General features: G+C 34.4%; 1 protein-coding gene across 11 annotated transcripts in view; it reads right to left on the bottom strand.

Moving 5' to 3' along the window:
- OSBPL9 (oxysterol binding protein like 9) overlaps positions 1-15,545 on the bottom strand; it is a 167,123-nt gene that overhangs the window by 27,030 nt on the left and 124,548 nt on the right. For 4 of the 11 annotated variants that reach the window (XM_069479964.1, XM_069479959.1, XM_069479956.1 and 1 more), the window contains 5 exons: positions 12,022-12,117; positions 11,202-11,249; positions 9,822-9,851; positions 8,776-8,826; positions 2,974-3,012 (listed from right to left, as the gene is read on the bottom strand). In XM_069479964.1, the coding sequence (XP_069336065.1) occupies positions 2,974-3,012; positions 8,776-8,826; positions 9,822-9,851; positions 11,202-11,249; positions 12,022-12,117 (264 nt within the window). Of the gene's footprint in view, positions 1-2,973; positions 3,013-6,171; positions 6,394-8,775; positions 8,827-9,821; positions 9,852-11,201; positions 11,250-12,021; positions 12,118-15,545 lie in introns of all 11 variants that reach the window. The other 7 variants (XM_069479965.1, XM_069479955.1, XM_069479960.1 and 4 more) reach the window with 3 other exon arrangements.

Genomic DNA, 15,545 nt, shown 5'->3' with positions numbered 1-15,545 from the left:
GGCACTCACGCTAGCCTGGGCAACAGAGTGAGACTCTGTCTCGGAAAAAAAAAAAAAAAAAAAAGAATTCTGATTCTTGTCATTACAATAGTCTACCTACCATAAATATTCTAACTAACAAATAAAGGATGGTTAGAGAAGATGCCCTGAAAACAATCACTGATAATCAAAAACCTAGTAAAAGTGAAGTGGGGAATGTTTTGAAGCCTTGAGAAAAGCAAAGAAACAGAGACTTGGAGCTTTAATTTCTTAGGTTCCTTAAGTTTCTTATCCACTATGGGCCACAGTTTCTCAGTCTGTAAAATAAAGAAGAGTCTGGATTTATACGGCTGCTAAGGGCTTTCTGGTTATTACTTGGATTCTATATTCTGATACTGGACCAAATCATAATAACTGAACAAGTGTGTTAACAGTCCTGGAGCTGGTCTTAAAATAAATTCCTTGTTTGCAGAGTGCTTTTCACCAAAGGACTCCAAGTACTTTACAAAGGCAAAATCTCTCCATTAACACTTTGATCCATAGAATGAGAATATATCACCTCTTTATCCCTCCCACTGAAGAGACTAAGAAATAACTTTGGAACAAGGACTAGAATTCTAACTTTTAGATGTAATCTTTTGTTTTCCAGATGAACTGTTCTAAGATTAGGCTTGTCAATCAAAGAAAACACTTTTAGACTTTTTTGTATTGTCAAACAAAAATTATGGAAGACGATTGTTTTATGTTAATACTAAGCGCCCGCAGGAGGCCCCAACAGACCAGACCAAACCAAAATGGAATCACTCATGCTAAATGCCACATAATCGCACTGAACTCTAAGGAAACAAAACACATACCAAAACAGACCAGTTTTTCCTAAAAATAGGAGATTCCAGTCTACCTGAGTCAGTGTAATAAGGAAGTACTCTCTGCCTTAACCCTTACAAGAAAAGTAATCTGATATTAACCAATCAGTCTTTCTGCTATTGTTCTGTTTCCTTGTTCCCATCTTACAAAACCCAATGTTCTGCCATTGTCCAGACATTGTCTCATTCTATTTTATAGAATGGAGGCTGCCCCAATTCATGAATCAAGAACAAAAGGACAATTAGATCTACAGATAATTTGTTGTAATTCTGTCTTTTGACAGCATAGATATTAAAAGTACTTAATCTTTTTGTTGTTGTTAATAGAAAAAGTAACTCTTCTACACTTATCTATAGTCCTTGGTCAATCAACTTCAGGCTAAAATATGTCATATTACATTCTACGACTTGCTTTAAAAATCAATGTGCAGAGCTTGAGAAGTAATAATCCTCAGGCCTAATCCACTGTGACATCAATGAAACTCATGTAATAAAATATGATATGCAATAAATTATATATACATATGAGCATATATAACTAACATTTATTGAATACTGTGTGCTCATTCTGTACCTTACAACAACCTTCTAAGGTAGAATCTTTCAGCTGTCTTTATAGATGAAGAAATTAAGACTTGTAACTTACACAAGGTAATAGCAAGCGGCAGGACTGTTTTATTTAAAGCCAAGCACTGTGGCTGTATCATGAACAGGTGCCTTATTATTCAAACCCAAGAAGTCTGGCTATATTATGAACAGTTTCCTTGTTTCTTCAAAATAAAAACTCATAAGGAAAAATGCTATAGTCCCTGAGCAAATGATTCAAATATTTTTTTTGACAAGTTTAAAGTTTCTATGAGTATAAACTTTCTAGATGTTTTTAATTGCAAACTATCAAAAGTTTTTGGCATGCTTTATAAAACCCCGTCTATTTTTTAGCATAATATAAAGTAACTAATTTGGCTTTGAGGAAAAAGAGATAAAAATAATGACAACATGATTCTACTTAGGTCTCTGGGGACCATGAAATGCTAGACAACACATCCAGTCCTTTCCCTTTGGGGTTCACAATCTTCAGAGACATCTAAGAAGAAGACATTATATCGCTTTATATTTGTATCATACAATTGTATTATTTCACTGTGGCTCACACTTTGAACAGGCAAAAATACAGCCTACTTAATTCACATTTGAAAAATGTTTCTTTTATCTCTGCTTTATTAAGAAATATGCAAACAATATATATATTTAACTTCTTTTTAAAATTTTAAACTGAATATAAAGATAACATGCTCATCCTTTCTGTATAATCATGAGATGTTTTTGAAGATTTACAAAATGTGTTTCCAGATCTCAGACAAGCTGGCATTTGTAAAGCCCAGGACAAAAAAAGAGGCTGCCTCCTGCTTCAGAAATAGTCTGAACAGAAGTCATTCAGCTACCATAAAACTAGGGTAGCACAAACTACAAACCTTCAAACTGTTTTACTTCTACCTGAGAAATACTAAAAATAAAATTTTCTTCTTTCTTTTTAGAGGGGATGTTGAATAATAAGGGAAGGGTAAAAAGACAAGAGAGAGGAAAGAGTAAGAAAATGGCTATAAGTCAAAGATGTCATGTAATTTGTTCCAACAAAAATGCTGCATATATCTCATTACCGGTGACAGTTAACACAATACACAAAAGCTAAAAGTAAAAGATAAGAAAATAACAGGAATCTACAAACATATTTGATTAGATTAAGATATGTTTCAGTGCTGCCCCTCCCCATGTGCATTCATATGATAAAAGAAAATTTGACAAGAAATATAGCATTGAGTTATGCCTTATTTAATCATAAAAGCTGACTTTTCATACCATGATTCAAGTTAACACATGCAAAGTGATTCAATATGAACCAAGACTTAGAAAAATTTTAAGACTATTATTTCCCCTCCAAATGACTGCTGAAAGATGGCCAACTTTAGGAGTCAAGGAAAATTGCAAGAGTCAAAAACAAAAAGCAGTGAGTAGGTGAAAAGAAGAATTTGCGTTGAAATGTGAGTAGAAATTCAGGCTTCTCCTGATATGACTGGTTATAATGCTCTGCAGAAGTAAAGGGAGACAAAAAAGATTAGATTAAACTTACTATAATTCCATCTGCGTGCTTCTCCGCATTACTCTGGTCCTTAAGGAAAAATGTTAAAAATATTAACTTCATTCTTACATGTATGTAACTCCTTGTGCACTTCCCTACTAAGAGCTTATCTAACTAGGTAAGTAATAATGTTAGAACACTATTTCTCTGATTTCACTAAGATTTTAATTCCATTTGTACATTCCTAGCCAAACATAATTCTAACACTACACAACAATCAACACTAATAGCATGGCAATTATTTTTCTATTCAGGCATTTAATTAAGTTCATTGTGCAAATATCCTACAGAACCATAGTGACATTCAAAATCACAGGCAAATAGAGGTCTCTACAAGGATGAATCTTGAAAAGAGTATGCTAAGTTAAGGAAGGCAGTCATAAAAGACCACATATTGTATGATCCTGTTTATATAAAATGTCCAGAATAGCCAAATCTAGAGAGAGAAAATAGATTAGTGGTTGTCAAAGGCTGGATGGAGGGGTGAGGAAGATACAGACACTCCTCAGTTTATGACGCTTACTATAAACACACTCTAAACACTTTCAACAGCCTACAGTTAGTGTAGAGTCAAAAAATCCTAAGTGAAACCAGCATAACTTAGAGACCATCAGTATAGGGAATGCCTGCTTAATAGGTATGGAGTTTCTTTGGGGGGCTACGGGAGGGCATGATAAAAATATGCCAAAATTAGATCATGCTGATGGTTGTACGACTGTAAATACACTAATAAAAACCACTGAAGTATGTGCTTTAAATGAGTGAACTTTATGGTATGTAAATTACATATCAATAAAACTAGTTTTTAAAAAAAGCTGTTGAGAAATTAATGAATACTGATGAAAAAAGTCTATACGGAAAAAAGTTTTGGGGAGAGAAACTGGGATCTAAGGACAACTGAAATATATAATCTACTTTAAAAATATCTGTGGTCAGATAACTCAGTCCTAAAGGGATAATCTAGGCCTGTGCTGTCCAGTTTGGTAGCCACTAGTAACATGTGACTATTGAGCACTTGAAATGTGGCTAGTTCAAAATATAAAATAATCCCATGATTTTGAAGACTTGGTGCAAAAAAGAGGGAAAGGGAGAGAAAGAGGGGGAAGGAGAGAGGGAAAGGAGGAGGTAGGGAGACAGAATATCTCATTAGTGAGTTTTTATATTAATTATATGTTAAATGATAATATTTTGGATATACTAGGTTAAATAAAATGTATTATTGAAATTAATTTCAGTTGTTTCTGTTTTATCTTTTTAGATGTGGTTACTAGAAAATCTTAAATTGCATTTGTGGCTCTCATATTTCTACTGGACGGCACTGGTCTAGACTTAGAATAGTCAATAAATAACTGACAAAATTAAAATCTCAAATTTGAATGAACTAATCCACAGTATTTATTTGTATTTATTTTATGCAAAACATTATAAATTACACAAATAACCTGATCTGTGTCTACTTTGAAAATGCTAATAATCTCTATCTTTGCCTATAAGAATTGCTACTGAAAGTGTCTGATTTTTAATTATATTGAAATGTTGTTTAACTGCATAATTTAACTGGTGAAAATGAACCAGAGTTTTCCAAGTCTGTACAACTATACCTCATAACCAAAGCATATCTAGCATACCTTTTCTCTCAGTTTCAGTGTTCTTTGTAAATTGACGATGCAAAAATAATCTGATTGGTAAATCACAGTCAACTAGCTGCACATGTCATTTTAACAGACATTATAATAAGACTAATGAGTTGTGGTATGAGGTCGTATCATCTGACCCTGATGAAGAACTGATCAAGTCTCCAGCTGCAGGGGCTTCCCAGATTATCTTCACTCTGCCCCCTCTCCGACTCTCCCTAAGTTCCCAAGAGTGGAACATCAGCTTCTCCACCAATGATAAAAGGGAAGAAGGAGGTCTTCTGAGATAACACAGCCCACTTGAAAATCCCACTGAACAAGTGGTGCCCAAACTTTGCTGCACATTAGAATAACCTGAGAGTTTTAAATGATCTCAATGCCCAGGTGACACCCTATACTACAAGAGAAATACAACAGAATATCTTGGGGTAAACATGAGAACTGTTAAATATCCACAAATGATTCTAATGTGCAGCAAACTTTGAGAACCAATACACTAATCATTTAGGCAGGAAAGCAGCTTTTGGGAGTAGGAAATAAAATGAAAGAATCAAAACTGGAAGGAGCATGCTACCTCTAAGAAGCTAATACTAACCAGCCGGAAACCAAAAAGGTATCAAATTAGCTTTCCTCTTTTATCACTTTGGGGTCTCAGATGGCATTATCTCTGTCAAAATAGCTGATTCCAATATTTATTAATCTGCCAGTGAATAACAGTCCTCCAAAGTGGCTACAACAATTTATATTTCTATTAATACTACATGGAAGTTCTCCCACTTTACCAACATGTGATATTGTCATCTTAAAATGTATGTCCTCTTAAATTTTTTAAATTTAATAAATACTATTTAGGGTTGATGCCTAGTACGAAGAGCATCACAAATAATAATTCATTTAGTTTCATAATTCAGTAAGAAACAAGAACTAGTATCATTTCTATTTTATATGGACTAAAAACCAAAGCATACAGAGGATAAATACACTTGCTCAGGTGGTGGGGCTGGCATTCAAACCCAGCCTGGCTCCAGAGTTCATGATCTTTAAGCTTAATTATGCAATGCTGCCCCTTATTATTATTTTAAAATCTTATATCATAATCACATATTACTGATTAAATTCATCTAAAAATTAATTTACAGGGATGATCATTGCAGCACAATAGAAAAATGGCTAAATAAAAAAATCATACATATAGTGACTAAACCAATAGTGAAAATACTAAATCATGCAACCATTAAAAATTATACGTTAGTAAATCATTCAGTAATTCGGTTATTTACCAGGTACCTACTATGTGGCAGGCAACTGTAGGCACTGAGGATATAATGGTGTTAAGGACTGAATGTTTGTGTCACCCCCCCAACCATTCATATGTTGAAGTCCTAATCCCCAAAGTGGCTATATTTGGAGATGGGGTCTCTAAGAAAGTAATTAAAGTTAAATGAGGTCATATGGTTGGGGTCCAGATTCAAGAGGATTAGTATCCTCATAAGAACAGACACCAGAGAGCTTCTGTTCCCACCTGTGTGCGTGCTTGCTCTCTGTGCAGAGGAACCAAGGAAAGACTGTGTGCTGGCATGGCTGTCTAAAGGCCAGGAGAAGCGCCCTCACCAGAAACGGAATAAGCCAGAACCTTGATCTCGGACTTCTAGCCTCCAAACTGTGAGAAAATAAATCTCTGTTGTTTAAGCCACCCAGGGCATGGTATTTTGTCGTGGCAGCCTGAGCAGACTAATACAACTGGTAAGATGGACAAAAGCCTCACAGAGATTATAGTCTAGTGCAGAGCCAATAAATAGGTAAATAAATATATCATGTAAATATGGCTAGTGATACCAAGACATGAAGAAAAAGAAACTAGTAGAAGGTAGACAGTATTTTAGGTGGAAAGGAAAGTCTTTTCACAGATATTCCATGTGGCAGACATTTGAATAAAGGGAGTGAGTGAGCCTGGTAGAAATGAGTGGGAAATGCCTTTCAGGTGGAGGGAAAAGCAAGTCAACATCCCTAAAGCAGACCAAAAAAGCTCGGCTTGTCTGAGAAAAAGAAAACAGACCAATGTTACTGGAATGGTGTGATCAAGCAAGAGTAGGTGATAAGGTGAGAGAGTAAGTGATGATTCAAATGATGTTAAGTTAAGGAAAATAGTTTAGATTTCACTCCAAATGAGATGGGAAATCATTAGGGGGATTTCAGCAGGCAAGTGACATGGTCTGATTTACATTTAAATTGAGTTTAAAGATACAGAGTTCATATAAGGTACAAATATAACTGAGGGTTGTATTTGTACATAAAAAGCCTTAACAACAATAAAACTTCCTTCTGGAATAAATAAAAGGCCAAACTCCATTTATTTGATCAAAGTTACCCATTGTGATGGACCTTGAAATGTAGGTCTGTCTAGCTGGGCTAAAATAGATAGCAGGACCAGACTAACTTATAGAAAGCTCTAGAAGAGTGCTTTAGTAATTTGAAATGTAATATATTCAAAGAGAGAGAACACCAAAAATGTTCTTGACGAGTTACTGAAATAGGCTAGGCTGCTCTACTGTGCAACGATCTAAAGTTCTGAATGGTTTCCATAGATCACTCAAACTGGCCCAACCACCGTATCAGCTCTTCTGCTTCCTCAATCTTCTATAGACGGCGGTAGGAATACCCTAAAATACCTACTCACACACACACCAGGCATGGTGTAGTATACTGGTTATCTGTATATAGGCTTTTGGGTAGCTATAGGTACCCTCTACTAACCCATGTGATTTCGTAGCCAAGAAAAACCCCTTTTCATTCCTCCAATCCTATCCCCTTATCCTCCCTTCTTCTTAGCTTTAGAATATACTCTTTTTTTTTTTTTTTTTTTGAGACAGAGTCTCATTCTCTTGCCCTGAGTAGAGTGCCATGGCATCAGCCTAGCTCATAGCAACCTCAAACTCCTGGGCTCAAGCAATCCTCTGCCTCAGCCTCCTGAATAGCTGGGACTACAGGTGTGCACCACGATGCCCAGCTAATTTTTCTATTTTTAGTAGAGACGGGGTATCGCTCTTGCTCAGGCTGGTCTTCAACTCCTGAGCTTAAGCGATTCTCCTGCCTTGGTCTCCCAGAGTGCTAGGATTACAGGCATGAGCCACCGTGCCTAGCCTAGAATATATTTTGATCCATAAAAGTTGATGAAAAATTCAGACACATACATAGGAAATCTAGATATCAATAATATCTAGAAAAGGAACACAAGCCCTAGGTTCTGACACTTTAATATTGAATCTGGCCTCAAATGAAAATGACATTGCCCCCTTTAATTTATAAACTGAATATCCTTATTATTCAAATACAAACGGATTGTCCTACACTACTGTCATTAACAATGCTAGGTAAAAAGTCTCTATGATTCGGCAAACAAATATATACAATTTAGTAAGTAAAACAGACTAGTAGTTACAAACTCACACAAACATCATTTCTCAACATGGCACTGAGCTGTCTACCCCCCACTTCTAGACATTTGCTGTAAATACAGGGGCACAGACAGGTAGAAATAATGAAAAGTTTTCAAAAAATCCTTATTCTCAAACAATAAAATTCTTATTTCTGAAGATTTCAGACAATAAAATATATATTTAGGTTGAATATGCCAAAATTTTTCAGAAAAGCAGACAATATACATGAAATTTTTAACCCACAATAATTAAAAATATATTTTATTTTGTGAATAAAAAGCAGTAAAGTTCATTAATGTAGCTCAGTATCAGAAAAATCTATAATTTTTTAAAATATTATATCTCTACTATAGTCTTCATTGTGGATAAGAAAAATTAAGTGCCAAAACATAATTCCCTTATTTTCTAAGAAAAACTTTTCTGTAAAAGGTTTTGTATAATATGTCCCTGTTCCAAGCAGCAATAGTGGATAAAATGGAAGGAAAGGGTGAGTCATTCAAACATGCTTCCCTCCTTCCCAGCCACCACCAGAAATTACGTTACTAAAAACAGTAGGTAAGATAACGTCCAAACACAATAGCTGTTCAACAGTACCAGGAAGCCCACAATACTGTAGAGAGTTCATATGTTTCAGAACTGAGTTTTTTGGCTATTAAAGAAAAATGCCATTATAATTCATAAATTCCATTACATTAATGTAATCAAAAGTAAAATTTACTTACTTTAGCAATCTGCAGCAATACAATGCAGTGTTTAATTGATTCTACCATGCTCTATAAAGACAAAACATTGATTTTAGGATTGCCTCCAATAAAATGGTCATATGATCATAGTTAAAGCTTAAAATACAATAAATCAGTTCAAATGTACAGGATTTAAGTCTATATTCCACAAGAAATACCCTCTCTGGAAACCCAGCAAGTTCTGATATGTTGATAGTGTCAAATGAAGTTATTCATTAGAAACTCTATGAATGTTAAATAAAGCCAAAGATTGTTAATTTATACTGAATAATATCTAAATGATTTTTCTTTTTCTTTCTTTTTTTTTTTTTTTTTTCTTTAAGGAGACAAGGTCTTGCTATGTTGCCAAGGCTGGAGTGCAGTGGCTATTCACAAGCACAACCACAGCAGTACACTACAGTCTGGGCTCAAGCAATCCTCCTGCCCCAGCCTCCCGAGTAGCTGGAACTACCGGTGCACACCACCATGCACAGCTCTAAATGGTTTTCGACACTTCAAACAGAAAAAGATATGAGTCTGATTAACTTTCAAATTCTTAAATCAACAGCAGCAACCCTAAGATATCTACTTAAGACTTTGATAGAAGTATGGAGAGTAAAGGATCCTGTTAAAATATTGGTACACCTGAAATACTATTTTGCCTGGCTTTAAAATACTTTAATCAAGATACAAATCTCATTAGTAGCCCATTATAGAATGTCAGAAGGCCAGTACATCAGAAAACTTGAATTTCAATATATTTTAATAAGAAAGAATATACATATTGTGCATGGATGGCACGTTTTATCCAAGGATCTCAGACAAGACCAGAAACAGATAAAGTGGTACATGAAGTCAATTTCAATTAGAGGGATTATTCTGTAACGTTAAACTCCTTTGGAAAATAACATAATTCTTAAACACCCCTATAAAAATTCATAAAACTAAAATCAATTGTTTTTATCAATAGTAGTAGCTTAAAATAGAAATAACATTTTAAAACACTTTCTAATGCAAATTCAGAGTTTATCAAACACATAACTTACATTTGTTGTCTCTTTGAGAGTTTCGATTTTCTGTGAAAAATATAAGTTTTAACAGAAATAATCAGAAGTGTAAAGAAGCATCATTGTTGTTTTTCACTGGTTAGTTATTTAAATAATTTTACCAAAATGTACTCATTCTAAGTGAGTACAAGCAAATTGGGAAGGAAGCATGTTTTGTTGTATTTTGGTCTTTATCTAATACAAATATTTAAATGAAAATTCCAGACATTTTATGGATCAAACCCTCTTAAACAAAATTCATGTGATTCAATCCAAGATTGTTTTTTTTTTTTTTTTTTGAGACAGAGTCTCGCTCTGTTGCCCGGGCTAGAGTGCCGTGGCGTCAGCCTAGCTCACAGCAACCTCAAACTCCTGGGCTCAAGCAATCCTACTGCCTCAGCCTCCCGAGTAGCTGGTACTACAGGCATGCACCACCATGCTCGGCTAATTTTTTCTATATATATTTTTAGATGGCCAGATAATTTCTTTCTATTTTTAGTAGAGACAGGGTCTCGCTCTTGCTCAGGCTGGTCTTGAACTCCTGACCTCGAGCGATCCCCCCGCCTCGGCCTCCCAAAGTGCTAGGATTACAGACATGAGCCACCGCGCCGGCCCAAGAATTTTAATAATAATACAAAACATTCTTATTCCTTACCTGAAAACAAGTTTTACCTTTTCTACAGATTTCACTGTGATTTAAAAATGCTTATTTTCCTAAGTTGTTTAAAAATGACATGGGACTAAATTCCAAAACTAAAAATGGAAGATGAGTTAGAACATGAATCACTACTATTACTAAGTTTAAAAAAGCCAAATGCAAGGCTACAGTATAGTATACAGAAAAGCAAAAAAAAAAAAAAAAAAAAAACCCACCCACAAAAAAAACAACAAAGAATGCTATATCAGAAAATCTAGTCAAGGAAGGGAAAATGTCAATTAGAAAAAAGACAATATGCAAACTACAAAGTAGATGTCAGAAATCCAAAGGGAAAAAAACAGTGGAACTATTATTAATGCAGCATTTGTTTTGTTTCCTCCTATGTGACTGCCTGTCTAAAAATACTTGCCTGTTGGTTTACTAATATCTGAAGTGACCACATGTAATATATTAAAATAACTTTCTATCTTCAACATATGATAACGTGAAGAGGAAAGAATTTGCTCCTAGGAATGCGGTATTTACAAAAAGGGTATTGAAATTTTGTACATTATCCTTTTGTTTAATTATGAAGTCACCAAAGAAATTCACCAGGAAAGTCCTCCTTAGGTCCATATTGATCAACAGGTCACTAATAACTATTACAATAGTCAAAACACTTAAATACAAAAGGTTCTTGGATTTAAAAATTTTAAAGTCAAAATCATGGTTATAGGAGTTACCTTTCTCTGTTCATCATCTTTGCAGTTTTGAAGCTTGTCATCAAAAAGCTACCAGTTTAAAAAAAAAAAAAAAAAAGATGGTTATAGCATCAAGACACTTTCCTACATTGTGTGCATTCACTAAACACACAAAAGCAAACTTTTGTTCTTAAACACATTTCCTCCAAGGATGATTTATATGTATACAGTTTTCAAGACAGTATGTATTTTTTTTTTTCAAGGCATCGTATCAAGTCAAATTCTATTATATGAGTGATTTTAAACAATCAGGATCAATCACTCTGGAAGAATTATAAGCAAAATAGGTAACTCTTAAGAAATTAAAATATCAATTCAAATTCCAAGATTTTTTTCTGCTTTGTCTTCCAAGATTATCTATAGTCCTTTCCCCAGGACCTCTGCATTTAATTAATTTTAAAGTAGGAATTGAAGGAGTAATGATAAAGGAGGTAGAGAAATCACTTCCCCTCTACTCCCCCCACACACCAAGAAATTAAAAAACAAGGCATTAGAAATCGAGCCAATAAAACTTACCAGTTTCATGGAAATCTTAAATGGAATATGAACTTAATCTTGCCTTATTTTCTTCTAATTATGTCTAGATATTTACCTTTTCCTTAATAACTGAAAGAGTACATTATATAAATATGCTATTTACCAATATAATTAGAGATAAATCTTTGAATAAGTCAGCTTTAAAAATTGCTGAAGAAGTACATGAGGACCATAAATTAACATCAAGTAACTGTTTTTACTAAAAAATCAAGTTAAGTAACATTTACTATGTTATAGCAACTTAATATATAAACTAATGCCATACCTTTAATTGCTCTATCAAGATTTGTAGGTAAGCATCAGCCTCTGTAAGTTTCTTATCAAAGTCTTGAACACTAGGAACAAATCCTGAATCCAAACCCTAGAGAAAAAGAAAATTTGCAATTAAGTTTAGCAGAACCCAAGCAACATTTAATAGTACACAATACTTCATCCTTCATACATGAAGACATTTTAATTTTTTAAATAGAAGTGGTACTTTTACACAAATAGATCTATTTACATTACCTGAATTCTATAAGAATAGTGATATATCAATCTCCCTCATCAACTTCAAGCACTATCCATTCTTATCACACATGCTACTGCTCAAATTAGGATTTATTCTCCTGTTTAGAATCACTTTTTTTCTCCCCAAAACCCCATAATTGGCTGCCAATCACCACCGTACAAACAATCCCTTAATCTTCACCTCATATTCTGTTTAGTTCTCCCATTCCTTAACCTACCCCATCAACTATGAAGTCTTCCTCTCTCCTCCCTTATTAAAGGAAAAAAACACCTCCAAATTCTCACCTCTTCTAAAGAAGATTCCCTCTCTAAGTAAAGTGACAACACTTCTCTCCTAATCAAGTTTCCTACTTAACTTTCACTTTTGGCATGAATACTACACTCTGGACTTGGTGTAAATGTTTATTTATTTAAAGAGCCCACTTATTTCTCAGTTAAGTCCAGTATTTGCACGTCCTATTTTTTGTACACTTAAAATTTTAAGCTCTAAGAACATGGAATTCCTATGTTTTAATTTTACCTAAAAAAAACTTTTGAGTTCTTAATCATCTCTGACCCCAAAACACACCAATCCTCAACTGGAGACAACAAGACTACCAGCAGCATGCCACATTTATGTGTCGAGTCGTCATACAGTTAGTTAAGCAGGAGAATAAGGGTCAGCAACCATTATTGTCAGAATCCCAACCCAATCACAAAACTCTGTCCTAAACGGGTGAAATGTACTGTTTCAACATACCCATCTCACACTTGACCTTCATTCGTCAGATCTTTCTTGCCTTTGGCCAAAGCATGCTGAACATTTTCAGATTCCATTTTAGTAAATTGAGGCCAAACTTCATTTTATATTACAGCAACACCTCATCTTTGCATATATAACACTTTAGCATAATTAAAGCACTTTTTCAGCCATTGTCTCAAAACACCAAATTGAGAAGGTATGGTATTGTAGAAACAACAATGAGTTGGAAAACCTGGTTTCTTATTTCAGTCCAGCCACTAACAAGATACTGGGGCTCTCTAAACTTCTGTTTTCTTACCTGCCAAATACAAGCATCCTCCTACTATTAGTGGTGCGGCAGCTACTTACTACCTTTACTAAAGACAACAATTAATAATGCTATCAATTTCTACCGCTATTACAATTGTACTAAAACAGTACTATTACCGTACTACTGTTGCTGTGCTCAAACTAAAATTCAAATTCTGAACCAAAACCTTAAAAATCTTAGTCCTATTAAGACCACGGGAAAAACAACTTGTAATTTATTTTATTTTTCAAATTCAGATGCAATAAATCCATTTTTGTTTTACATACATGTCAAGAAAATGCTTGATTTATTTTAAAAACCCTTCCCAATGAGAGATGTCATGTATAAAAACAAAGTTTAAGAAAGAAAAATTATAATAAACAATGTACACAAAATCCAGATATATTTATAAAATGTGGTTAAACATTTATATTTATAAATGTAGTTTAAGTACATTTTAGTGTACTTAAATTGTGGTTAAACATCTCTTGAACACATTTTTAAAGATAACCCAAGAACTTCCTATTAGAGACATTTAATATGTAGTGTATGAGAATAAAAGTTGTAGAAAGGGAAGGATAAATACATCACATTTCATAGCTACTATAGTACTACTACACTATGAAAGAAGGAAGCAATTTCTTTCCATGTTACTGTACTATAAAAAAATTAGACTGGCTTAGTTTTGTTTTGTTTCACAGAGCAATGTAACGTAATTATCAATAATTTAACTACCAGACGCAGTTAAAATCAGCCAAATGCATTGTTTTTGCTAAATATTTAAAAAGGTCAGAGGCATATTCATAAATGAATACAAAGTGAAGCATCTAAGAGGACCTATGATCTTTAAGAATTTCCCCTCTTCTGAATCCATTTAGAACTACCATTGTAAAAATCTTATTAACATGTCCCTTTGAACAAATCACCATTAGATTAAAAATCTTCCAGTGAATAAAAATCAGATTTAAAGTACTGCTGTCTCCTCACCTAAACACCTGAATTAATTCTTCAAAAACAACCCTTTAATTTTGGTAGAACCATAAGAATCTCGCCGTGGCTCTTTTCTCAGTAGTCTTCCACAACTTTTTTTTACCCTTAGGGTAAACTCCAAGTCAAAGATCTACTCACCCATCCATTTTTCTTTAGTTAATGTATAATGGGAGGTTTATAATGACAGTTATCAGCTTAAAATCCCAGAAGTGGCCTAACTGCCATTACACAGTAGCCTATAAATTTTTGGTATACTTAAAAAGAAAATCTACATATACAGTTGGCCTATCTTCAATCCATAAAATAACATGTACAGATTTATAAGTAATACAGACAAGCAGTTAGTAGTGATTAAAATGTTTTCCCAGATCTAGTAGGAATAATGTACTGGAAGTACAAGTCTGACTAAATATTGTGGCTTACAGTACCAAAGTCACCTAGTCCAAACTCCCACTCACAGAAGTTACTTTTATAACATCTTTGAAAGTCATCTAGTCTTTGCTAGATATTTCATGAGATGAGAAACCCATCATCTCCTAATGTGGACTATTTCATAAAAATTATCTTAAAAGTATTAACTGTTCCTCTTTCCATTCAACATTTAGAACACTGAGGCACTACACTTAATCATATTAATCCTTCTTAATGGAGTTTTGTTTTTACACAAGACTAAGAACATAGTCCTTTACCATGTTGAGGGTGGTCTGTCTTCCTCTGAAAAGAACTGAGAACAGGGCAGACCCTTTAAGACAGAGTGTGACTTCATACTTCTTACGGTAGCTTTTGAAAACAAGTAGGTTGGGAGTTAAGCAGACATACATTCTAGTACTCTGTACTTGCCCTAATATTTATCATATTTTATCATAATTAAATATTTAACTGGGTGACTTCTCTGAATATGTATCTGCCCTCTGCCATGAGGACAGAACTGCGCCATTAATTCATCATTATACCCTCCAGGGCCAGCTTGGTGTTGAACGAATGCGTGTGGCACTGGCTGTAGTGTCTGGCAACCACTGATGCCACCCTCTCAGTCTTCCCCAGGACCTCTTCTGAGATTTCTCTTACTTTTTTTGTTCTCTTTCCTCCTTCCTTTTCTCTGCTCCCTCACTCCTTTTCTTCATGTCTGTCTTTCCTTCTCTTTTGTACTTGTCCTTCAGTAGTCACTAAAGTGACTATGTTGCACTGTTGGCAATCAGGACCAAAGAGGTTGCTGCTACCAAATTTACTATACTGGTGGTGCACCGTAGTTCTATAA

This window comes from Eulemur rufifrons, chromosome 8, assembly GCF_041146395.1.
Source record: "Eulemur rufifrons isolate Redbay chromosome 8, OSU_ERuf_1, whole genome shotgun sequence".
Taxonomy (NCBI): Eukaryota; Metazoa; Chordata; class Mammalia; order Primates; family Lemuridae; genus Eulemur; species Eulemur rufifrons.
Note: the sequence above shows the minus strand (reverse complement) of the source record. Positions and strands in the feature narration are given on the sequence as shown.